General features: G+C 42.6%; 1 protein-coding gene and 1 long non-coding RNA gene across 2 annotated transcripts; both read right to left on the bottom strand.

Moving 5' to 3' along the window:
* Positions 1 to 463: 463 nt before the first annotated feature.
* On the bottom strand, positions 464 to 25070 carry LOC118498807. Its single transcript, XR_004901273.1, has 3 exons — positions 25060 to 25070; positions 18551 to 18555; positions 464 to 582 (listed from the first exon to the last, which is right to left on the bottom strand). It is a non-coding gene; the product is annotated as an uncharacterized LOC118498807 (long non-coding RNA).
* On the bottom strand, positions 13070 to 13817 carry LOC114490767 (MICOS complex subunit MIC26-like). The gene has a single exon (XM_036017669.1). The coding sequence runs from the start codon at positions 13797 to 13799 to the stop codon at positions 13203 to 13205; it is 597 nt and encodes a 198-aa protein (XP_035873562.1). The 5' UTR covers positions 13800 to 13817; the 3' UTR covers positions 13070 to 13202.
* Positions 25071 to 26265: the final 1195 nt, after the last annotated feature.

Below are 26265 nucleotides of genomic sequence, written 5' to 3'. Positions count from 1 at the left end.
AGTCAAACTCTGTACATATAGCTATTTCTAATTGTCTGATCTATGGCTCTCCTGGTCAAAACAATCTTTGTTTAATATAACTAAATCCATGGAAACTTTCATACAAATTCCTGGTTACCTTTGTATTAATTTTTTTCTGCTTTACCTAACTGCAATGTCAATCACTGCTAAAAATGAAAGTATAAAAACCTGCTTATACTTGCAATAAACAGAACAGAGCATCACCGTCCTCTGAGGCTTGTTGTCATCTGTCTCCCATAGCCGACACCCTACCCACCTTTCAGGAACCCCTGGACCCAGCTGCGGCCGGACCGTGGCACCTCCGCCTTTCCTCCCCAGAATGTGAACTCCAAAAGGATAAAGATTTATTTATTAATTTTTATTGATTTTTAGAGAGAGAAGAAGGAGAGTGAGGAAAGGAAGGAGGGAGGGAGGGAAAGAGAGAGAAACAGGCGTTGATTTATTGTTCCACTTATTTATGCATTCACTGGTTGCTTCTTGTCTGTGCCCTGACCAGAGATCAAACCCACCACCTTAGTGTATCCAGACAACGCTCCAAGCAATTGAGCTACCTGGCCAGGGCTCACATTATATTTTGATTGCAGAGTGCTCTTCCAGGATTTTTTTCAGGAAGCAATGGCTTAGGCAAAACAGGGGTGGGGGCAGGGGCTGTTGGTGGGGACAGCGAGGATCCTCAAACAATTAATTTAAACACATCGGTGGTGAGGGGAATATTGGGGAACAGAAGGTGGAGAGTGTATGCTCAAGACACTTGACAGGTAGACCCACTACACACCCTTGTCTACAGCCAAAACTGTCCACTCCTGGTGTGTTATTATCTGCCTGTGCAAATACGGCCAATAACCCATCCAGGCCACCGCCTTTTCTGAGGTCAGAACCGCACAGCCTATTCCTTTTTCTCATTTCTGTTTTCCCAAGTATCTTGCTGACCTAGTCGTGTTATTTATTCTATTGATTCCATACAGAAGATAGCATTCAAAATATCCCAATTATATGTGCTTCAAAAGAAAACACAAGGAGAAAAAGTTGAAGGCAATATCAATGAAACGGACTGGCTATGAGCTGATGGCTGCTGAAGCGGGGTGATGGGCATTTGGGGTGTTACTGTACTACTCAGTCTACTTTTGTGTGATTGAAACTTTCCTTACTAAAAACTTAAATCCCCAGATATGTATAATTAATACAAAATCTGTTTTCATGGTTCAAGGTCCATCCATATAATTTACTGTTACAATTTCTCCCTTTTAAAATAGAATAAATTTCCTCTTTGTCAATACCCATCTGTAGAAGGTAAGCCAGCAAGATACACTGTTCAGTGAAGAAAATAATGCAGAGTTTCCAGATCGGCTGAGAAGTTGGGCTAAGTTCATGGCAGGCAATAGCTTCACAATTTGAGAGTTTCTAGCTTATTTCTCTCTATAGGAAAAATTTGGTGCAAACTCCAAATTAATGGTTAGTGCCTTGGGCCCCCAGTAGCCTTGCCTTATCAGTAACAGGGGTTCAGCAGCTGCTGTTTTCCTGTGAAAGCGTACCTGCGTCACTCTGAAACCAGAGCACCACGTGGAAAGCACCGTTGAATGGGAACGTGTCCTTCCTTTCCTTTGTCTGGAGGCGGCGCTTACTCGAAGGTTACTGGGCAACTCCAGCGTATAGACTAGGAGTGCGCCCTCTGGAGTCGGAGTCCTCATTTCAAACCCAGGATGATTTAGAGTTATCTAAGTTTGTAATGCCTTTTAAAAAACAAAAAACAAAAAACAAAAAACTGACCTGGCTGGCGTAGCTCAGTGGATGGAGCGCAGGCTGGGAACCAAAGTGTCCCAGGTTCGATTCCCAGCCAGGGTACATTCCTGGGTTGCAGGCCATAACCCCCAGCAACCGCACATTGATGTTTCTCTCTCTCTCTCACTCTCTCTCCCTCCCCCTCCCTTCCCTCCTTAAAAATAAATAAATAAAATCTTTAAAAAAAAATCTGCAAAATTGGAATAATAAGGCATATCTGAAAAGACATTGTGAGAATCTAATGAAATCATATATGAAATATGCTTTTTACTATTCCTGGCCCAAAGGAAGGACCATGTAACCGTGAACTGTTGTTTTTACAGCAAACTCCTGTTTCTTCACAGATTCACTGACACTTGACAGATTCTCTGGCTCACTAACTATTCTGGCTTCCTCTCTACATAAAACATGAGAATGACCAATTTTCAAATAATTAAGTGTGCTTTCCATTAAATTCAGCTCTATGGAGAAGGATCTATGTATAATTATTTATCTGAATCCTCAGCGTCTGGCATAACACATCTCATACCCTTTTTTAAAAGTCATATTGAATGTAACAATATACACTTAATTTAAAGGTCTGAGCATTGTACTGGTGGTTATAATATATTTAGGACACTGGCCTATCAGCAGTTTATAACATGAAATGGATGTGCCTTTTGTGTTTACCTTTCTTGGGGACTTCATTCAACAGATATTTATTAAGTGCCTCCTCCAAGGAAGGTATGGAACTGTGTGCTGGTGTCTCAACAGGGAATAAGACAGACACAGTTCTTATGCCCACAGAGTTTATTTTTAACTGGGGAGATGACTTGCACAACTTCTTACAAAATCACATACTTAGAGTTGGAGGAGAAACACTGAGTGCTGAGAGACCTGTCTGCACCCAGTGTTCAGGGGACTCTTCAGCAGTGATGTGCAGGCTGATAGTGGAAGCAGGAGTAGCTGAAGCTGAGCAAAGAGGGCAAGAGGATAAAGGTCAGCCTTCTGGCACTGAAAGATAGCTCAGCCTGAAGGCCTGAGGACCAGGAAATGCCATAAAATGCTGGAGGAACTGAGAGACGGCTGGTTTGACTGGGTTTGCAGTGGGAGAAGAGCCAGTTGTGATCTGTAGTTGGGGAAGTCAACAGGGATTAGATCATGGCAAGCCACGTGAAAGATTAGAAGGTTATTCTGGCCCTGACTGGTGTAGCCCAGTGGGTTGGGCGCTGTCCTACTTACCCCAGGGTCACTGGTCTGAGTCCATGCTTGGGTTGCAGGTTCAGTCCCCAGGTTAGGGGTGCATAGGAGAGGCAACTGATTGATGTTTCTCTCCCTCTCTTTCTTTCTTCCTTCCCCTTTCTCTAAACAAAAAATAAAAAATCTTAGAATTTTATTCTGAATTCATGAAACTAGCTCCCCAAAATATGTGACTTCTGGAATTTGCTTCAAATAATCTGAGAATATAGGAAAAGTGGGTGGGGTACATATAAAACAAAACTGGCCAATCATTGATCATTGTTGAATCTGCACGATGGTACATGGAAGCTTATTATACTCTTTATTTTTGTGACTATTTAATTTTTTCCATAGATTAAAAAAAAGGAAAAAGAAAAAAATCCCTCTGGCTACAGCGAAGAGAAAGGATTGTAGAGGAGTAACAACAGATGTGAGGAGACCCAACTTTGCTACAGAGCAGTGGGTAGTCTTGGACTAAGGGCTAGCAGTAGGATGTGAGGGAAGTGAATAGATTCTAGTAAAAATTGAGAACTCAGAATATGGTGATTGATTCGATGTGAGGAGGAAGAGGAAGGTGATGTCACAAATGGGTCTTATTTTGGGGGGCTTGAGTAACTAACTAGAGAAGCTCTCACGAGAATGAGTGACCCACATAGGGGAGGATTTTGGTATGATCTTAATACTTCTTCCCACTAACTCTACTATCTCAAGGTTTAATGTCAGTCAACAAACATTTATTGCATTCTTACTATGTGCTAGGTTCCATATTGGGAGATATGGAATGGAGTAAAGAGGAATGTGCAATTATAAATACAATAAGCTACCATTAATCGAGTGTCTGTGATGAAAGAGGCATTTTACCTACCTTACCCATAATCCTCACCACATGCCTACAAAGTACACATTAGTAGGCCCATTTCATAGATGAGGAAACTGAGATTCAGAGAGTTTATATAACTTGCCCAAAGTCACACAACAGGTGTCTGAGATGGAAGTCAAGTCAATTTTTTGGTTTCCAAGTCTGTAGTCTTTCCGTTACATAATACTGCCTCACAGGAGTGCTGGAAAAGCAGATGAAGATGATCTAAAAAAAATATTCTGTCCATTTCACAATTGTTTTCTCAGGTTTTTACTGAGGTTGAAAAACCACATTTTCCCAACCAGAGGGATTCTAACGCTAATATGATTCATGTATGAAATTTTGTAGACAGGTCAAGCCAGTTCATCACCTCCATCGTAAAGAACTGCGATTATCTCTTAATTAAGTTAAACTGTCTTCTTCCAGATGAAGTCCTGAGCCCTTCGAATCCAATTACTAGAATGGCATTCCAGAGTTTCATGCGTTTCTTTCCTGACGACAGTGCCATTATTGTGTCAACAGGAGCATCAGGCAAGACATTGAGCCTATCTCTCCCCCACGGTGACTCCAGCAGCTGTGGAAATGGCTGTTTTGTCAAATATTTGTGTGCCTGCATTTATTTATTTGTACAGCCTAACCAATTATTAAACAGTAAAATATATCCAAATGTTAAATTTGTCTCAATGACATAAGGTGAAATGTGGGACCCTTTTTCCCATATAATCTTTAACAAAATTTAAATATGCAACAGAAGAACAGAACAGCATATAACAAACCCCTGCGCTCCAACAATTATTAACTCAGGGACAGGCTTCTTTCATCCGTGCCCACCCACTTCCTCCCACGTGCTTTGTTCAGAAGGAAATCCCAGACTTTGTATCATTTCATCCATAAATATCACAGTACTTGTCCCTCAGAGGGAAGGACTCTTTGGGGGCCGAGTGTTTTGTCAAACATTTCCTGAGACTGGTTTGTGTGAACGTTTGCCAAGAAATGGCTTGGATGTTTTCCAGAAAGCTGCACTTGGAGTGGCAGGGAGAGAGGTCGGAGAGGGTGGCTCTGGGCCTCAGCGAGCTGTCGAGCTGTCCGTGCACGTGTGAGTGGTCCCCCACCCACACCCCCGCCGGGACCCGCACCTACTCAGAACGTCAGTCCCGGGAAAACCATGACTTCAAGTCTTGGCCCCTGCTCTTTGTTGTTAGCTCTCTCCTTTTTTGGTGAGCCTAGTGAGGCTTAGAGTGTGTTTGGCTGACCCCAGCAGTAGAAAGTCAGTAGCTGGCACTGTGGTGACTGCCGTGGGGAGCACCTGCCTCGTTTGCAGTGTCCTCGCACCACAGCCAGTCCACTCTAACTGGACCAGTAACAAAGCCATCCAAGAAAAGGGACCGCAAATCCCTGAGAATGGAGTCTGGACACACAGTTGTCTCTCCACAGTGCCTGATGGAGTACTTGGCTCACAGCAGATGTGCAGAAAATGGTTGTTGAACAAAGGAAGGGAAGAAGGAAGGAATGGACAACAAATGGGAAAAAAAGCCAGAGCTTTAGAAATGATTGCACGTGACCATAAAGAAGCAGCAAGGACATCAAAACCTATGGAGAGTGTGGTAGGCAGACTAATGGCCCCTCAAAGATGCCAACGTTCTGGTCCCCTCAACCCGTGACTATGTTGCTGTATGTGGCAGAAGGGAAGGTGCAGATGTGGAAAAGTTAAGGCTCTGAAGGTGGGGAGGTTATCTTGGATTATCGGAGTGGGCCCAGTATAATCCCCAAGGTCTGTATAAATGCAGGAGGGAGGTGGGAGATGTAGAGAAGATGTGACAGCAAGCAGACGTTGGAGGGATGTGGGCACTGACTGGCTCTGACGATGGAGGAATAATGGCAGCCTCTAGAAATAGCTGGACAAAGCAAGCAAACATTCTTCCCCAGAGCTTCCAGAAACAAACCCTGCTGACCTGATCTGAGCTCCCTCCCCACCCAGATCCATTTCAAACATGCACCTCTGGAACTGTAGAGGGTACATTTATGTTGTTTTAAGCCACTAAATTGGAGGTAATTTGTTACAGCAGCCTTAGAAAAATACATTTGGAAACTCTCCGCCTCATTCCTTTCTTTGCAAGGCATGGGAGGAAGCCCTTACAAAACAAGGCATAGAAGACATTGCATGGGAAGTGTTTAGAATATGCACCCAAGGCAATCCTGTTGTGTTTACATTAAAGCGTATTCTGAGACTGCTTCCTTTCCCGTCCCCACATTGTCATCGAATGCAAACCACACTGTCCTCTCCTGTCACAGCCTCCCGGGGCATTCCACTCCCCAGAGGAGCCAGCGGGACCTTTCCGTCAGAGCACCTGACTCCTCACTTCCACGCCCCCCACCCCCAGCACAGATAGCCCTTCCTACTGCCCCTGTCAGCCTCTCCCCATCACCCACACCATGCTCCCCCTAACTCAGGAGGCCTCATTCTGCAGGCAAAGCTCCCCACTGCCTGTGGGCTGTGGCACTGCCTGCCCCCTGCCAGGAGCCACTTCCCGTGTCTTTGCGTGACTTCTTCTCAGCCAGGCATCTGTTTAAATGTCACCTCCTCTGAGAAGCCTTCCCTAAGCCTCATTGAAAGTCCTGGCTTACCCTCCCCTTGCTCTCTGGGCCATTTTAATTTATTCAAGAACACTTATCAGTCTCTGAAATCATCTTGTTTGTACATTTGTTTATTGCCTATTTCACCTCATTGGAAAATAGGCTTCTAAAGATCTGGAGCCCTGGTCTGTCTTATGCCAGCTATATCATTGGTTTTTAGAACGGCCTCATTTTTTTATATTGATCAGTGATTTATATTTACTGAACCATGAATGGATGGGTGGATGGATGAATTATTAACCAGCAGTGCTGAAGCTGGGCCAGAGACTAAGATCTTCACATAACTGGCTCATTATGATGACTCCTTAGCCTTCTGGGGGTACCTGTTGATCAAGGAATCTGCCCACATGATACCTGGATGGACATGTGTGCAGGAATAGTGTTGTGAGCATCCCTGGCGGTGCTGCTCACTTTCCAATCCGACCCAGCAGGTGCCCAGTGTCACCTTCCTGGAACACAGGGAGATGCTTCATGAAAGGGTATGTCAGTGACAACTGATGGAACCAATAATAGCAGGAGGCTTCAAGGGGGCAGAACAGGGACTGCTGGAGCCAGGCAGAAGGGTGGCTAGGACAAGACAATGTGACAGCAAGCAGGCGATGACAGGCACAGCAACTATGGCAGGAAGGGAGACAGCAGCATAGCAAGGAAGGGTGGGTATAGAGCGTGGATGGTGCTTGAGCATGCGTGAGGGGTCTGGGAGCATGCTAGGGTCACAGAAGGGCCATTGTGGCCACTGTGGAGGATTTTGACCTATCACTGGGACTCCTTGAAGGAAAAGGAGGGACTTGGGGGTTGGGCTCCAGGTAATTTTGGTGATTGAGTATGCATCAGACCACTTTGTCCCTCCCCACCTGCACTGTTATTGTCATTTTAGCCCTAGAATGAAGAATGGGATAAAAGAAAGGGTCCAAAAGTCAAGCAGGAAGCCTTTCGAAGTGGCGCTAATTGTCCTGACAGAAGTCTGGTCTGGTTCTGAGCTTCTGGTGTCTGAGGTGGCTGCTGTAATTTTGAGAGTCGAGACTTTTTATCAGGAGGGTTATGATCTCCTATGGCTCAGCAGGGAGGGTGACTTAAAAACAACAAATCCTTTAACACGGGAACATGTCTTAGGCCAGCTTGTTTTCCATCTGAACACCCAAGGTCTTAAAGGTGATTGTGTGTGTTTTTTCCCCCTGAAAAGACAGGGAAGTTACTATTGCAGAGCAAGAAACCCAGGCCTTTGACACTTCTAGCTCTGCAGAGAAGCAATAAAAGAAATGGCTTGGGGGCCACACCAATTTCACCCAAGTTGTGTCCAGGATGTTGGCTTTCGCTGGCAGCAACCCTGCAGGAGTTATCTCTAACTTGCAAGGATGTAGTTTACTAGAGATCTGAGCCGCTGAGGCCCAAAGGGGCTAATGCAGGCCAGCTGCACTCAGGAGTCCTGCAGCTGGGAGGCTTTCTAAACATTTATGCTTTTGGCTTAGTCTCATAGCTGATGCTCTCAGACCTCAGGCGAACAGCAGGCCCTGTGGGCAATCAATCATTTCTTCATTAACCAGGCATTCCTCTGTGCTGAGTGGTGTGCTAGATGCTGGCTCCACCATGACCTTTGCAAAGCCCTTGAACCTGTCTGTGCAAATGTTTCCTCATCTGTAAAATGAGATGCACATTTAAAATCACCTCCGGTTCTAAAATTCTAGATTCTAAGAAGTATAAAAAAAATATCTAGAGATTTTTAATGGAACATCCACTAAGTGCAAGACACTGTGAAGATGTTAGATTCTCCAAATTCCTTGGTTGGAACATTAGGGAATCCTGTTTTTGAGGTTGTAAGATAAAAGGAACTTGCAAATTATGAGACTTAATTAACAAAACGTTCTACCCAGAAAAGAGTTGATATAGGAGGTTAGGTTTTGTGTAATTCTAGGACCCCTGCTGTGGTGAAGAGGAGGGTTGAGAATCCCCACAGCTTTCCTGCCCGTGTTGCATCTCATGGATGATTCAGTCTGAGATCTCTGGACTCACTTTTAAAAAGCAATAACCAATTCAAATTAAGTCAGACAAGAACGTGAAATGCTTTGGCACATGACCTGGAAATGTCAAGGGACTGGCAGGGTTTGGCGTAGTTTGATCCAGGATTTCAACGATGTCCCCACCACCTGGCTTCTCTCCATCCCTCGTGTCTTCTCCTCTCTATGTTGACTTCACCGTCAGGCTCCACGTGGCCAGAGAGCAGCCTGGAGCTCCAGGCCACCTGCTCTGTCTGGACTGATGATGCCACGCAGGTCCTGGAATTTACTCTGATTAGATTAAGTCCAGACTGTCTTAAGACAGCATCCATACCTAATCTGCACGATTTTGATGAAAAGCTTTCCTTCTAGTCTACCTGTCTCCCTTGATATGAGTTGAAAATATCACCAAATAAATGGCAAAAGCTTGATGGATAAAGACTCCCACACCCAGAGTTACCAAGTCACAATGAGTTCTTAGGAAAAGTAGCCAAGGACTTACCATTTCCAGTCTAAGCCCTCAGCCCTTTTAGCCAGGGTGTATGTCACTGGAAGTTCCACCCTGTTGGAAAGCAGTGATTAGAGCACCTAAGCGTGACGTGTGCCTTTCAACGTAGCAAGGCCCCGACTGTTTGTCTCTCTGGGCTCTGGTTCCCCGGAAGCAGGCCCTGAGATAAAGATTTGGTGCATGTTGTTACTGTGCAGGGATCTTAGGTAACACTAACCGGGGAGTTGGAAAGTAAAACAAGGAAGATGTCATAGGTTTGAATGGTGACCCCTTCCCTAGCAAATTCATGTGTTGAGCTCCTAACCCCCAGTACTTCATAAGGTGTCTTTATTTGGAAAAAGGATATTGCATATGTAATTTGTTAAGTTAGAACAAGGTCATATGGAACAGGGTGGGCCCTCACCCAATACGACTCATGTCTTTATCAGAACGGGAAATTGGGACCCAGACATGCACACAGGTAGAACACCATGTGAATGGGAAGGCAGAGATCTGAGTGGGTGCTTCCACAAGCTAAGAAACACCAAAGATTTCAAACAAACCATCAGAAGCTAGGTTAGAGAAATGGAGCAGATTTTCCTCACAGCCTTCAGAAGGAACCAGCGTTGCTGATGTCTTGACCTTGGACTTTCAGCCTCCAGAATTATGACACAATCTCTGTCACTGAAGCCACCCAGTCTGTGGGACTTCATCAGTGCAGTTCTGGCCAACCAATACAGACGGGAAGGTGCCGATAAAACATGTGTTGCCAAGCAAGTTACCACTGTGACCAAATGGATCTTAATACCCAGTGCAGAACTCTGCAGGCGGTGTAGAAAGTGCACCTCCAAGTATTCTGCCAGTACAACTCTGCAGGAAAATGGACTTAATTTAAAAATGGACAAGGATAGATTTTTCTGCGAAGAATATATGCAAACGGCCAGTGAGTACAAGAAAAGATGTTTAACATGTGCTTTAGTCTGTTTGAGTTGCTATAACAGTATACCACAGACTGTGTGGCTTAAACAACAAACAATTACTTTTCATAGCTGTGGAAGCAGGAAGTTCAAAATTAGGGTCCAGCACGGTCAGGTCGTTGGAGAAGGCCCTCTTGGTTTACTGACGGCTGTCTTCTCATTGTATCCTTACATCGGGGGTGGGGAAGAGAGATATGCCCTCTTCTAAACAGGATGCTAACTAACCCCGTCATGGGACTCCACCCTCGTGACCTAGTTAACTTCCAAAATCTCACCTGCAAATACCTTGACTTTAGGGCTTCAACATATGAATTTGGGGGATCACAGACATTTAGTCTGTAGCAACATTATTAATCATTAGGGAAAATGCAAATGAAAACCACAATGAGATACTGCTTCACACCCACAGTATTATTATTATGGATAATAATTAAAAAAAGATGCCCAATAACAAATGTTAAAGAGGATGTGGCGAACTGGAATTCTCACTTATTGCTATGTGAAGAACTGAATTTATTGTTAAAGTCTGAGTGGCTCTAAGACTTATTGGAAAAGCTGGAAAATCAGGCTCAAACCATGGGCTGTAAACGAGAGAAGCCACACTGTCTGAGCCAAAGCCAAAGTTAGGACACTTTTGTTTCCAAGGCAAGCACCTTCAGCAGTGCAAGCTTGAAAGGGTTGAGTCCCACGCAGCAACTTCTAGATGAAGGCAGGATTAGGCAGGATTTTGAGTCCAGAGCTACCCGAATCCGAAGTGCACACCCTTTCCTCTGCAAGTCTGTAACTTCTATCTAAGGAAAATGGATGCACGATGGCAGAAAGGTAATCGTGAATGACGATGCCGCCAGGAACCTGGCCAGTGTTCCCGTGTGCCAGATGCTGTTTCAATGGTATCATTAACTGCAGCCATACTCTGCAATCATGTCTGTGTCTCAAACAACTAATCGCTGAAGTTGCTGGGCAATTATATTTGCCAAGCACAAGTGGTCCACAGAGAGCAGGTAAACGGTTACACCCCTGAGATGATAGCCTCCAAGCCTTTGCCCCTCCCCCATTCTGTACAACCTCCAGATTGAGGTATTTTCGTCCTAGTCTGTCTGCTTCTATTTCTAAAGCCCTCCTTCATTTTTTTTTTTTAACTGCATGGCTCTATGTGTCACAAAACCTTCCTTACTTTCCAGTCAACCACGTCACAGACCTTTAAATGCTAAGCTGCTTTGGAACAGGCTGTGCTTACACGTTTTGGTCTCAGGGCTCCTTAAATAGTCTTAAAAATTACGGAGGATGGCGAAAAGCTTCTGTTTCTGTGGATTATTTCAATCAATACTTACTGCATTTGAAATTTTTAAAACAGAATATTGAATAGTTATCTATTAATTATTTAAAAATAACAATGAAAGAGATCACCCGTTACCATAAGTAACATGTTTTTACGAAAAATATATTTTCAAAATAAAAAAAACTGTCAAAAGAGTAGCACTATTTTAACAAATCTCTTGAACGTACTGCTTAGTAGAAGAAAGCTAGATCTCAGATCTGCCCCTGCCTTTCCTCTGTTGCCATATCACACTGGAAAGCTCCACAGTGCGCTGTGAGAGAATGAGCGAGAAAAGGCCACGCATCTTGGCGTCATTATGAAAACAATCTGCACTTGCAGATCCCGCCCAAGGGGACACTGGGGTTCCCAGGCCATGCATTGGGCACTGCTGCCATTTCTGGTGCAATTCAGTCCTTTGTGTAGATCCGTGTTTCTATTTGGCATTGTCTGCCTCCGCTGTGAGTAACTTCCTATTAACATTTCTTGCAGTATGGGTCTGTTGGCAATGGATTTTTTTAGCTTTTATGTTTGAAAAGTCTTTATTTTGCATTGGTTTTTGAAAGATATCTTCAGTAGAGTGATAGAATTTTAGGTTGACACTGTTTTATTTCAGTATGTTAAAGGTGTGGCTCCACTGCCTTTTCGTTTGTATTGTTTCTTTATTTAATGAGATATAATGGACGTATGTGAATTCGGAGAAAGAAGACACCTACTAAGAGGGCCTCCTCATGGTTAATTGGGCTAAAATTAATTTTAAAAAATTCTACTCAGGGGCATCTCATGCAAATGGCACTTCAGGAAGAAGCCTGCACTGAACGGCCTGCCTGCACTGTGTTTCTGCCATCTGAGCCGGCCCTTAAAGAGGATTATAGGTTCTAGAATCCTATTTCAACCAACAAGATGGAGACTTTCCTCATCCAATCAGAGCTATGCAGTTCTGATCAACCAGAGTGGCTGTGTTCTGACCAATCAGGACAGTGCCCTGTGGACCAACTGAAAGCGACAAGGGGTTGGAGTCCTCATCTGCATGAGGATAGACCAATCAGGGACCAGGTGCAGGGACTTCTGTCCATATAAGCCTGCTCCTCTCCTTCTCTGATAGAGCACTTTCCCTTTCCACTGAAGGCTGCATCTCCCTGGCTGAGCTGAAACATGGAAGATGTCTCACTGGAGCAGAATAGACTGGCATGGAACAGTACAGGTCAAAGCACATTGGAGCAGACCAGTGACAAGTAGAGCGTACCACTGAGGAGCAGAGCAGAGCTGTCTAGCTGGAGAGGAGCCTGGTCCTAGGGCAGCCTCACAGCTATGCAGTTTTCACAGCCTTGCTATTTTGCACTGAATGAAGTTTCCTTCTTCACTGGACCACAAATTGGGGATTCCTGTTGGCACTGGATTGGCACCAATGACTATGGGTTGACACATCTAACATTATATAGCTTTAGATGTACAACATATTGGTTCGGTATTTGTATATATTGTGAATTAATCAGCATGATAAGTCTAATATCCATCACCACACATGGTATCAAATATTTTTTCTTGTGATGAGAACTTTTAAGATCTATTCACTTAGCACCTTTCAAATATGCAATACAATATTAACTAGTTATCTTGCTATTGGCTTTAGAAATTTTTCTTCTATTTGTAGTTGGTAAGAGTATTTTTTTAATTATGAAGAGTTGAATTTTAGAAAATGTTTTTTTCTGTATAATGATGTGATTTATTTCTTTTCTGTGAAAATAGTAAATTACATTTATTTATTTTCTTTCTTTTTTTTTCCCTGAAGAAGAAAGCCAGTTTATTACATTCAATACTGACTTCTATTCCGTTTTTCTGTAGAAATGCTGGTTTAGCGTATGGAGTTTTCAACGTTTACCTATAACTGATTAAAATGGGCAGAACATGGAGTATTCTACTTATTTCCAGGTGAATTCCTCACATTTCCGGGCTTTTGAAAGTTCTCCTTCCACAAATCTTCTATGACTATGTATCCTTGTAAAGCCCAGTCATATAATTTCTCCCCGCTGACCTGGAAAAATACGATGGCTTGTTGTGGATAATAAAGAGAGGCAGCTACTCCCATGAAACAAGGGGGATACACCAGCTTCTTTATTTTTGAACCTCTGGTGAAAAGGAGTCCAACAATACCAGCAAACCCAATAACACCAAGTCTTGGAAAAAATCCAGGAGGTGCATTTTGGAGATATTCATAGCTGTCTAACCCCCACTGAACCAAACTTTGCATCTTGGGCTCAGTTTGGGAGTATATTTCCTGACACCGGCTGGTATATGGCTCACAATAGTGTCGGAGGTGTGAGATGCTTTCTTCAAGCTGAGTCCTTGGTTCCTCCACATATTTAGATTGACCCTTGGGAACAGAGTACAGTGAAAGCTCATCAACCTTCACGGAAGTTTTGTGCGGTGAGTCCTTCTTCTGTGATGCATAGACTTTGAAAGTGAGCAGACTCAGGCTGGCCAGCCCCACGGACCTCTGAATTACCTTGAACATGTCGCTGGCAGCGGCGGCTCCAGCCACATTTATTTATTTTCAAATGACAAACCACCCTTGCAATTCTCAATAAACTCACCTTGTTTGTGTGTGTATATTTATATATATAGGTCTATATCTATGTATATCTATATAATGATATATAACAATATATACATAGTTATTCTAGAAATGCAAGGGTGGTTTGCTCATTTTGAAAAAATATATAATGAATCACTGGGTTTGATTTGTTGATATTTTCTTTATGACTTTTGCACATATATTCATAGTAAAAGTTGATGTATACTTGCCCTTTTTATGTCCTTGTCAGATTTTTACATCAAGTTAAACGGGCCTTATACAATCACTTTGAAAATGGTTTTCCTTTTTCTGTTTTTCTGGAAGAATTTGCATAAGATTGGTGCAAAGTTCCCCTTGGTTTAAAAGGTGCTGACCCAACCTCAGTAGCAGGAGTGGATGCAGAATCCAGCCCTGGATCATCTGATTGTCTCTTGATCTTGATTGGTCCAAGTGATGAGAAGGTAGCCCAGGCCAGGCTGACGATGTACAAGCCACAGCCTTACTAGATATACTGGGACATACACATTTTCTCGAGTACTAGAGAATCAGGGAGGAAAGTGTAACAAGATTGACAGATATTGTTAATTATTGAAGCTAGATAAAGGGATACAGTTTCATTACTCAACTTTTCCGTATGTTTGAAAATTTTGCAAAACAAAGTTTTAATACAAAAAATTGGTGTTACAGAAATACAAAGGATTGTAAGAAATTACTATGAAGAACTGTATGCCAAGAAATTTGAAAACCTAGGTGAAATGGACAAATTTCTAGAAAAATATAATCTTCCAAAACTCAATTCAGAAGCAGAAAGCCTGAACAAACCAATAACAGCAGATGAAATTGAAGCAGTAATCAAAAAACTCCCGACACACAAAAGTCTGGTTCTGGATGGTTTCACAGAAGAATTATACAAAGCATTTAAGGGAGAACTAACCCCTATCCTTCACAGACTATTCCAAAAAATCCAGAATGACGGAAGACTCCCAAACTCTTTTTATGAAGCCAGCATCATCCTAATCCCAAAAACAGATAAAGACACAAGAAAGAAAGAAAACTTCAGGCCAATATCACTGATGAACATAGATGCTAAAATCCTCAACAAAATCTTGGCAAACCGCATCCAACAATACATAAAAAGATCATATACCGTGACCAAGTGGGATTCATCCCAGGGATGGAAGGATGGTTCAATATTCACAAATCAGTAAATGTAATACATCATATAAACAAAAGCAAACACAAAAATCACATGACAATATCAATAGATGCAGAAAAAGCATTTGATAAGGTACAGCACCCATTTATGATAAAAAACACTGAGCATTCCTCAACATAATAAAGGCCATATATGAGAGACCTACAGCCAACATCATACTCAATGGGCAAAAACTAAAATCTTTTCTACCAAGATCAGGAACAAGACAAGGTTGTCTACTTTCACCACTTCTTTTCAATAGAGTATTGGAAGTTTTAGCCACAGTTATCAGACAAAAAAAGGAAATAAATGGCATCCAAACCAGAAAGGAGGAAACAAAACTGTCATTGTTTGCAGATGACGTGACAGTGTACAGACACTTCTCCAAGGAGGACATACAGAGGATCCAAAGACAGCATGAAAAGATGCTCAATATCGCTAGCTATCAGAGAGATGCAAATTAAAACCACAATGAGATACCACTTCACACCAGTCAGAATGGTCATCATAAACAAAGCAACAAACAGCAAATGTTGGAGAGGTTGTGGAGAAAAGGGGACCCTAGTGCACTGTTGGTGGGACTGCAGGCTGGTACAACCACTATGGAAAACAGTATAGAATTTCCTCAGAAAACTAAAAATGGATCTGCCTTTTGACCCAGCAATTCCACTGCTAGCATTATATCCTAAGAATCCTAAAATACCAATCCAAAAGAACCTATGCACCCCAATGTTCATAGCAGCACAATTTACAATAGCCAAGTGTTGGAAGCAACCTAGGTGCCCATCAGTAAATGAACGGATCAAAAAACTGTGGTACATTTACACAATGGAATTCTATGCAGCAGAAAGAAAGAAGGAGCTCCTACCCTTTGTGACAGCAGGGATGGAACTGGAGAGCATTATGCTAAGTGAAATAAGCCAGGCAGTGAAAGACAAATACCATATGATCTCACCTTTAACAGGAACCTAATCAACAAAACAAAGAAACAAGCAAAATATAACCAAAGACACTGAAATAGAAAACAGGCTGACAGTGTTCAGAGGGGAGAGGGGAGGGAATTTCAGGGGAAAAGGGAAAGGGTTTACAGGAACAAGTATAAAGGACTCATGGGCAAAAACTAGGGTAGGGAGATGGGGAGGGCTGAGTAGGGGTGCTGGGGTGGGAGTAAAAGATAGACAATTGTACTTGAACAACAATTAAAATAAAATTAAAAATAAAAATATTTAAAACCCCCCAAAATTGGTGTTATTTCATCCTTAAATATTTGAAAGAAAATCTATGAAGTCATCTGACCCTGGAGTTTTCTTTGTGGGGAATTTTTTAATTGGATTAAATTTCTTTAGAAGATATATCAGTACTCACTGTGGTTGGTGTGGCTCAGTGGATTGAGTGCTGGCCTGCAGCCCAAAGGGTCACCAGTTTGATTCCCAGTCAGGGCATGTGCCTGGGTTTCAGGCCAGTTTCCCAGTAGGGGGCATACAAGAGGCAACCACATATTGATGTTTCTCTCTCTCTCTTTCTCCCTCCCATCCCCCTCTCTAAATAAATAAGTAAATCTTAAAAAAAATAAAAGATATATCACTATTCAGATCTATTTTTTTCTCAAGTTCATTTTGGTTAGCTGTGTTTTTCTAGAAATTTGTCCATTTCATTAATAGTATCTAAGTTCTCCTATACTCCTTAGGAAGAATGCTGTTCACTGATTGTTTGTGTGTGTGTGTGTGTGTGTGTGTGTGTGAAAAATTCCCTTGGGGCATTGCTGGTGAATCAAATTCTATACTTTTTACAAATTACAAATGTGCATATATATATAAATGTATAAATTGTGTTTTATCTATTCAAATATGTGTATATTTTCACATTTTAAAAACTCACAAATGAGGATGTGTCTCAAAGGACTGTCAAGGGTCATAATTGATTATCGTTACCTATGCGTAGGTAAATTTGGCCATATCTGTCAGTATGAAAGTGAATGCAGCTGGGTTTCATCTGGTTACTGAGTACGTTCAACAGGATTGTTTACCACATGTCAAGGATTGCAGTTGGAGACAGGATAAACCACCGATTCTTTCAGAACAGATAAAAAGAAATGTCAGGGCAACACACGCCTATTATTAAAGCTCTGCACCATAGCTTAATTTCAGTGTTTTCTTTTTCTTGTTGTTGTTAGTGATGTACAAAATAAAGGTATGTTTTATAAATAATGGATTCTTGCCCCCGGCTGGCGTAGCTCAGTGGATTGAGCGCGGACTGCGAACCGAAGTGTCGCAGGATCTATTCCCAGCCAGGGTACATTCCTGGGTTGCAGGCCATAACCCCCAGCAACCACACATTGATGTTTCTCTCTCTCTCTATCTCCCTCGCTTCTCTCTCTAAAAATAAATTTAAAAATCTTTAAAAAAATAATGGATTCTTAAAATTAGTGAACTATGGTGGTGTATATATATATTCAAGGTAAAGACAGAAGGATTATGCATCTATTGCCCACTTAACAGAGGGGATACCTAAAAACAGAAGGCCTCTGTGGGTCAGAATTGGAATTATTGGTTCTAGTTCTTCATGCCTCCTTATATGTATGCCTTTTGTTATGTGACTCTGTATTCCCTCCACTAGAGATAGTGAATATTTCCTACCCTCTGACTTTGTGACTTGTTTGGCCAATGGGATTTATTGGGCATGGCCAGACCTGTACTTGAATGCCCGGGCTTATTCTCTTGTATTTTTGCCATCACCATGAGAAGAGTTTCCCCTGCATGGCTGCTGCCCCTTTGGCCTGGGTGCAGAATGAGTATATGTTGGAGAGATCTGAGTCCAACCCACAGTAAGAGGTCAAGCTTGGCCAGGCTCACAGCTTGAAGCAAAACTACCTAGTGAAGCCTGGCCTGGGTAAACCAATCCACAGCTGACCCATAGACACAACTGGCCATTGTTGGGAACTGCCCTGCCTGGTTTCAGGAGCTGTAAACCCCCATGGCTAAAGCTGAGTGACTGACCTTCGGACCATAAGCCACTAAGGAGACAAAGCTTATCTCCCTGTCCGGGGTGCTGCCTCTGCTCCTTTTACTTCACCTTGCTTGGCCCCCAATGCTTGATTGGTTAGCCAATGGCAGGTAAGATTCCTCAAGGAAGGGACAACCTAAGACAGGCATGATCACGGGGGTCCCCAGGGAAGGACTTGGGGGCTACAGAAAAGGGGTGATGGACCCTCGCCCCTTGGCTTTGACATAACCTGAGTCCTCATTCTGTCTTCAAGAAGTCTCCTAATCTCCTGGCTGCCTTACTTCCCCTGCCTGACTTAAGCCTGAAACAATGCTGGAGGTGGGTGCAGCCCTGTGCTAGAAAGGGTGGGTTCCCTAGGGCGATCAGGCCTAAGAAAGAATATGTAAAATCCTGTGAAACTTGCTTTCTTTAGAATGTTCTCAATTAAATGATAAGGGTCCAAGCAGGAAGTGAGTTTGTTTCCCAAAGTTTTATGGCCATTTAGCTAGCTGACCCTGACTCAAAATAGGCCCTCAGAGTTCTTTGTATGTTATGTATTGTTTGATCCTTACTGCCTGATAATGATTAATGAGCTTTAAGTATACACCCTGTATTCCTATGCAAATTAAATCCAATAAAAGCTTCTCAAGGCAAGGGTCGGGGCACTCTCCTCTTAAGAGAGTGGTTGAGGTGCTCCAAGGCTTGCTCTTCCCTTGAGAGAGAAGCCGCACCATTCCTTTTCCTCCACAGGACTCAGTAGTCCATGTGAATTTGTCTCGTATTTCATTCATAAGTTGTGGACACTGCAGGCCAGTGTCCGCATCCGACCATCTACTTCATCTCACCCCTTCCTACCATCCAGACTTTCAGACCATCCATACCATGACCTCATCCAGGCCTGGGGTCATAAAGGCTTGAGCTAAGTGGGCAGCAGAATGGCAGAGTCAAGAGACCTTTTAAATGATTCAGTAGCAAAGGGACATTTTTGAAATAGAATGAATAAAACTTGATGACTGATTATATATGGAGACCAGGGGTGACTGATTTTGTAGTTTGGCCAGTTGTTGCTTGAAGTCACTAAGGGGTGTAGCCCTGCAGGGATGGAGAGTAAAGTTCCATATTGATACTGAAGTGCCCATGGGACTTTGGCCCAGAATGATACGACAATCAAGTCCAGAGCAAAAGATTTAGGGTCACATTTGGGGCCAAGAAATAGTGGACTCTCTTGAGAGCATGTATATAATGATCATGGACCAAGGAAGGAATTTTGGGGGTCCCAACATTTAAGAGGCAGATAGAGGAGAAGGGGTAGCCAGAAGCAGAGAACTGGGAAGACAGTCGTATGGTGGTTGTTAAGGGAAGACTGAAGTTTAAGAGGCTTGGAGGTGAGGCACTGCTGGCTTATGGTGATGCATGATGCAGAGATAAAGTGGAATGAAGGGTAGAAAGAGGCTATTTGGCTTAGTAGTTGGGAGAGATCATACTTATCCACATACCTTACTACTTGTGGGTCTGAGCACATTGTAGGCTGAAGGACAGAAACCAGTGGAAGAAGCCACCGGAATAAATTCCTTTCTTACTTGATATTTAAGTTGTCCAAGATTATGATTCTCACCTGGCTTTCTAGACTCAATTCTCAATATTTCCTATGATTAGGACAATCAAAACACTTACACTTGCCACATAATGCCCCATTGTCTGTCTTTGGTTTTGTTTGCTTATGTTTTTTAGTCAGTATAGCCTTTGCCTGGAATATTTCCATAGATCATCCTATTGATTCCACATCCTATTGATCCTCCAGGACTCCAAAATCGTCTTGAAGTCTTTTTCTGATTTCTCAAAAGAGTCTGATTTCTTGACCTTAAAATTCCCAAAGCACCTTGTATCTCTCTTATCATCTCTAATCACATTGTGCCCTTGAATAAGTTATGTGGGTTCTAGTCTCAATACTCCTTCTTTTTGCTGTAAGCTTCATGTCTGGGATTGTTATCTCTACAGCACTCACCCAGTACAAGGCTTTACACATAGGAAGTGCTCAGCAAATACTAGTTTAATTCACAATGAAGAGAACAGCAACATTTTTAATGGAGATTGAGGCACAATGGTCAGAAAGTTTGCAGGAAATTGCTCTTCTAGCCATAAATGTCCTCTCAGTGGATACTGGTGGCTCTGTTCGTTGAATGTTAGGTTAGGGAGCTAAGGGAAAGGAGCTAGCTGCACGCGGAGTCCCAGTCTTAGGGACCCTCACGCTCATCATGTAGTTTTCTTTCCCGACCAGGATATAATTATTCATCTGTGCAAAGAAAATGAAGGAAATGCTGCTACATACCATATGTTCAAAAGTCCAACACAAAAGAGTACGTAAGATGATTCCATTTACAAAAGTTAAAAACAGGCAAAACTAATCCATGGTGTCAAAAGTGACCTTGGTGAGGAGGGAAGAAGTCAGGTGGCCGAGAGGAGCACCGGCCTTCTTGGTACTGGTGTTCTGCTTCATGGTTTGGCTGGTGCTGCATGGGCTCACTTTGTGATAATTCACAGAGCCGTTGACTGATGATTTGTGCACTTTTCTTTAAGTATGTTACATTTTATTCGAAAATGTTTGTTGTGCACATGTGCGTTTAAAATTGATTATCCAGTTAAGCTGGATATTGTTCCAGATGTGAAGGCTCTGAGCAAGGAGGTATTCTTTTGTTCCTTTCCTGTTCTAGTAACAAGACATGAAAAGGCAGCAGCAAGGGGATCACACACATCAAAACAAGCAAGCCACCTTCTCTAAGTGCAGTTCTTGGCCATCTTGATCTGCAGGGGTGAGCTTATGTTGCTACAGGGCAGACTGAGTTTTATAGCACAATTCTGTTTGAAAAAACTTCTATAATTACTTGCTGTATCAAGAAAAAAACAGCCAACAGGAAGGAAATGGAATTGTTCTCAGCTGCATAGAACAATGCTTTGGGTTGCTTCCTCTTTGTAATGTGGTAGGTGGGGGCGGCGGGGTAAACAAACACGAGCCTCCCGATGGATCTTATTTTAAGCAGGGTTAACCTTAACTGTGATAAACACGAGACATTTAAAAGATAAATGGAATGCTTATTTGATATTGTCCCAGATGTGAAGACTCTGAGCAAGGAAGTATTCTTTTGTTCCTTTCCTTTCTACTCAGTTGGATTTATAAACTCCTAGAGGGCAATATTCCCAACTTTGGAAATCATTTTTGATGGTAAAAAGGAAACACAGGGGCCAAGTGATGGCAGCTATAAAACCCCTGCTAGCCGGTTAAGCGCTGTCAGTTTTCTCTTTTGCCCCCCCCCCGTCTCTGCTTCAAGATCTCTCTCAGAGCCCTGCAGCACCAGTGTTTTGCCTCTGGGGCACACAGCATTCTGCTTTGTTGCTGCCTTACTCCCACCAGGCTGGAAGCTTTCAGGTGGCAGAGACCGGAGCTCTTGGGGAAGAAGCTGGATCTCCTTCTGCACAATGTTTCTTCTTGTGTCAGCAGAGCTGGTTGCTTGCTCCTTCACCGGGCTGTGAGCGTGAGCGGTTTGGGGGCAGGGACTAGGCATAGTAGGGACTCAGTAAGTGTTGGCTGAATGAAGAAAGAAGGGATGGTGGACCAAGTGGCCCAGTTTCAAGATTCTTCAGATGACCTGCCTCCTGAGTGCTGCAGAAAACTGTAATAACTGCCTTCTGAACAATCAGTTTATGGTCTATCTTGTGGATCTCAGTGGCTTTCTTTCTGCCCTTACCGATCACCATGTTGCTCTCAATATATATAGGGTGGGGTAAAGAATGTGAGGTAGCAATGGTCCTGAAAACTTGAGCTTGTTTTCCAGGAGTTAGTTCCTGTGCTATAGGGAAATTACGTTTGTAATTGTGCCTTGACATAGACAGAGACTTCAAAACAAACATTCCATGCTCCCCTCCAATACTGTTATTTAATATGTCACTTTGGTTAGAATCAGAGGGAAGCACTAGACATCTTCAGAGTCCTTGCGATATGCTGTTTTAGGAAATAAAATTTGCAATCCATCCTTTGGAAAGAGACTAAGTGGGGGGCAGTAGGACGGAAGGTGAGGTAGAGAAAGTCTAGAGGAATAGTGGAGTCTATTGGAGAACTTTGAGGCTTTTTTTAGTTAAAGGCCAGTGAGGAAAAAGTTACAAAGAATGAGTTTCAATTTTGTAAATCTTGCAGACTATATGCAGCTGGAGAGTAAAGATGGGGATGTGATGTCTTCCTTTGTGCAGCATCCAACAGCTCTTTATAGTAGTGAGGTGTGACAGGCTTTGTGTAGCCTCCCTATGCAAGTGCAGACTAGTTTCTACATACAGTATTTTTTGGACTATAAGATGCACCCCCCCCCCCCCCCGCAAGTTTGGGAGGAATAATGGTTGTTAATGCTGCTGTTGAGTTCTGTTTACATTTACATTGGTGAAATATTATGTTATTTATGTTATTAAATATTTTACATTTTTGCTTCAAAATTTTTTTCCTGTTTTCCTCCTCTAAAACCTCTTATGGTATGAAAAATATGGTACTTAAAGCTATTTTCCTCAGCTGTAGACTAATTTGCTTGTCAGTAATCTTTATTTTTTCTTTGCAGTGCAAAGGGCCACAACTGTAAGAGGTGAAGATGTATATTTAAAGATATCAGAAAGTTAATCATAAAATCTTCTTCTAACCCCTCATATTGATCATCAAACACAATGTAATGTGAAATCTCTGTAACATGCATTAGCATATTCTTAGTCTGGAGTTAACATCAATCTACATTTAAAAGTTTGAAGTTGAGCAGAAAAACAATTTAATATTACAAGCTGGTCAATGTTTTGTTCTTTAGAAAAACGTTAATTCTGTGTATCACAAAACATGTTCTTTTTCCAGATCATCAATTTTTGCATATTTGAAGTGCAAGGTATGTATGGTATGATCCCATTTATTTAATACCTTTCCCCACCTCAGTGAATGCACAGACATAGTCACACACAGAAGGGCTTAGAAGGCTATATACGAGGTCTGTCCAGAAAAAGTCCAGCCATTGTTAATGTAATGAGAACAGTCTGTGTGACATTGATGTAACCTGGCACCCCAGGAGAGTGGACTGGAATGTGCATGTGTGAACAATGATGACTTCACTGTACTAGTCAGTGGGGCCATTGAGTGAACATGTGTAGTGTGTGGCTGTTGCATTCAAAATGACTGAACAAGTACAGTGAAGGATCTATATCAAATTTTGCATTAAGTTTGAACATTCCTCCTTGGAAACTATTCAGACGATTCAGAAGGATGCAGCTGTGGGAAACTAGTGATTGGAAGCTTCATCATGTCTCCTGCAGGGTTTTCTGGTGAAACACCAAATCACCCAGATGACTCAGCTCCATTACAGCCCAGATTTGGCATCCTGCAACTTCTGGCTTTTCCCAAAACTAAAATCACCTTTGAAAGGGAAGAGACTTCAGACCATCTATAAGATTCAGGAAAATACAATGGGGCAGCTGATGGTGATTGGGAGAACTGTGTGAGGTCCCAAAGTGCCTACGTTGAAGGGGATTGAGGTGTCATTGTCTTACGTACAATGTGCCTTGTATCTTTATCTTCTTCAATATATGACTATTTTTCATAGTACATGCTGGATATTTTATGGACAGATCCTAACTCACAGGAGTTCAAAGATGGCATTAATGCCTTGTCTCTCCTGGTTCTGCTTTTTTTTCATGTTGGTTTTCTTTCCAGACAGGATCTGTCCATGTGGAATCAACATAGATATCAACATCTCCAGGCCCACATGGACCTTAGAATTCAAGATCCTGAGAAAGTGAGACGACTTGGGTCGGTGTGGATTGGGTCATATGCTCTTTCTCAGGGCCAGTTGCCCTAATATGGAATGAGGACTTCTACAGAAGGGAAAGGGACACTCCCTAAAGGAAGAAATTCTAGGCACACTATGTCCTGTACCCATATCCCTCTCCAGACTCATCTCTTTCTCTCTCTCCACCCCCACCCTTACCACTCTTTTTTTGTTTTGTGGTTCTGCAAAGATGTGTACTGGTTGTTCCCTTCCAGAGCAGGGCACATGCCCACACGACTGTGGTCAGGTGTTGCTCAGTGCATATTTGAGCAGCTTCTTGATCAGGTCACATGGGCCAGCAGCCAGCAGTAGCTGCAGTAGCGCTTCAGGTCTGGCATGTCCAGGGTATTCCCCTCGGTAGATTGGGCCTGCAGCAGTCCCATTTATTGCTGACGATCTTGCCATAGGTGAAGGAGGGCACAAGTATGATCACAGTGGCAGGAGAGTAGTCAGCCGGCCACGCTCCATGATTCTCCAGACTCATCTCTTTTCTAGCTGCACCTGAACTATTTTCAGTTCCAGGAACATGCCAGACTCACTCCATTGTCTCTCATTTTGCATATCTTGCTGCATTGGCCCCAAATAGCCTTCTTTACCTAGGACAACTTAGCCTTCAAGGTCTAATTTGTGACACGTCTGTGGGATGTCTTTCCTGACCCTCCCTACTGGGTGGGGGTTATTCATTTATGTGATCTCATAAGCATGTCATAAATATTGTTGACATCACACTACACTCTGTTGCACCTGTTTGTGTTAAGTCCCTGTCTCTCCCTCACTAAGCTAGATCCTTGGGTTCAGTGATTACATAATAACTTGGCACACAGTAATAGCCCTTAAATGCTTGAATTACTGAAAAAAACCTCAGTATGGATAAGATCTTGACCTGCTTTCTCCATTTCTAAAGTGCACACAGAAAACCCTGAATTTTCATTTAGGAGTAAGATATAATCTATTTTAAAATAAAACCTTATAGGACACATGTAACTTGCTTATGAAGTAGACATAAGATGTGAATATTAATTACTAAAGTGTGCTAAATTAAGTATAATTGGCCTTTGAGTATGATATTATAGTTCCACTTGAAATACTGGTGGATCTGACTAGCTAGGTCAGAGGTTCTTAACCTGGATTTCACAGACCTCCATGGAACTCAGGGATAGAATTTAGAGGATATGTGAACATTATTTTTCACTAGGCTATAACTGAAATTTAGTATTTCTTTTCATTACAAATGCAGGCAACAACTCAAGAGTTTATTAGGCAGTAACTGTGGATTTGTCAGTAATAGAAACCAGGTATTTTCATCACATTACAGCTGTTTGGGAGATCTCAATATATTTACGCTACTTCAATGTCACTGCAGTTTTTAAATTCCCTCTTAGATCTGGTTATTAAATGAACTTATTAAAAGAACTATTACTGTATCACACACTTACATAGTTTTGATAACTTATACTTTAATGTAACTAGTTTTCTCTGTAAGTCCCTGCATTTTATTTTCTGCACTTAAAAACACTTTTCTAAGCAAGGGTCCATGGCACATAACCATTGAAGTGCTCTAGGCATTCACTTCAAAGGAAATGAAACCCAAGTGTAATGGTCTGACTGAGGAGAAACTCACCCCACCTGCCCGCCCCAGTGCCATGCTAAGACTAGAGATTATAGGCCTTTTGGACAATCTTAAAACTACAAAGCTATGAAAAGATGTTCTCTTTGACAATTTTATCTGGATGGAAAAGCCATGCGATTTAAGTTCAAAGGGTCTCTGGACTAGGTAGGAAAAGTGGACCTACTCAGAAATTTGCAACTAGATGCTGCAGACATTGGTTTATTAAGAGCTTACCAAAGAAGAAGAATTTCTTTGTGTAGTTATCTACATAGACATGCACTAGAGCAGGATTTCAGCTATTGGAACCCGTAGGACATGCTCAGTGAGGTTGCGAGATCCTTTCTAATAAATTTTGGTGATAAAGTCTGTCAAAGAGGTAAGCTCCTCATTGGAAGTTCTGTTCTTTTTAGTTTACTGGTCTTGGTTCCAATGGGAAGCAGATGGTTCTTAAGATACTTTGAGGAGATATTATACAAAGATGTGTGGGGTAGGGGACCCACAGGAGGAAGCACAGTAGCTTTAGCAACTCCATGCTAGTAGCAGAGCTGGCATCATCCCTGGCCAGAAGGGAAGAGAACAGGGAATGGCAACTTGAAGTAAAGCAGTGAAAGGGAGTTTGGAGGTGGTGACCTCTGACTGCTGACACAGCCCCACTGGGTGAGAGGCAGAACAGACACCCTGACCACCCTCAGATCTCCGGCTAGGGCATTCCATGGTCAGACCCACCCAGAAGTCACAAGGCACAGAGCCCACTGCTATGGTCCATTCATCAGGCTC

This window comes from Phyllostomus discolor, chromosome 2 (genome assembly GCF_004126475.2).
Source record: "Phyllostomus discolor isolate MPI-MPIP mPhyDis1 chromosome 2, mPhyDis1.pri.v3, whole genome shotgun sequence".
Classification (NCBI taxonomy): Eukaryota; Metazoa; Chordata; class Mammalia; order Chiroptera; family Phyllostomidae; genus Phyllostomus; species Phyllostomus discolor.
The sequence above is the reverse complement of the archived record's forward strand: the minus strand, read 5'-3'. Positions and strand labels throughout refer to the sequence as shown.

What these genes read in the sequence shown, in the direction of transcription:
- LOC114490767 (XM_036017669.1), bottom strand. Translation starts at nt 13,799, where the DNA reads ATGTTCAAGGTAATTCAGAGGTCCGTGGGGCTGGCCAGCCTGAGTCTG.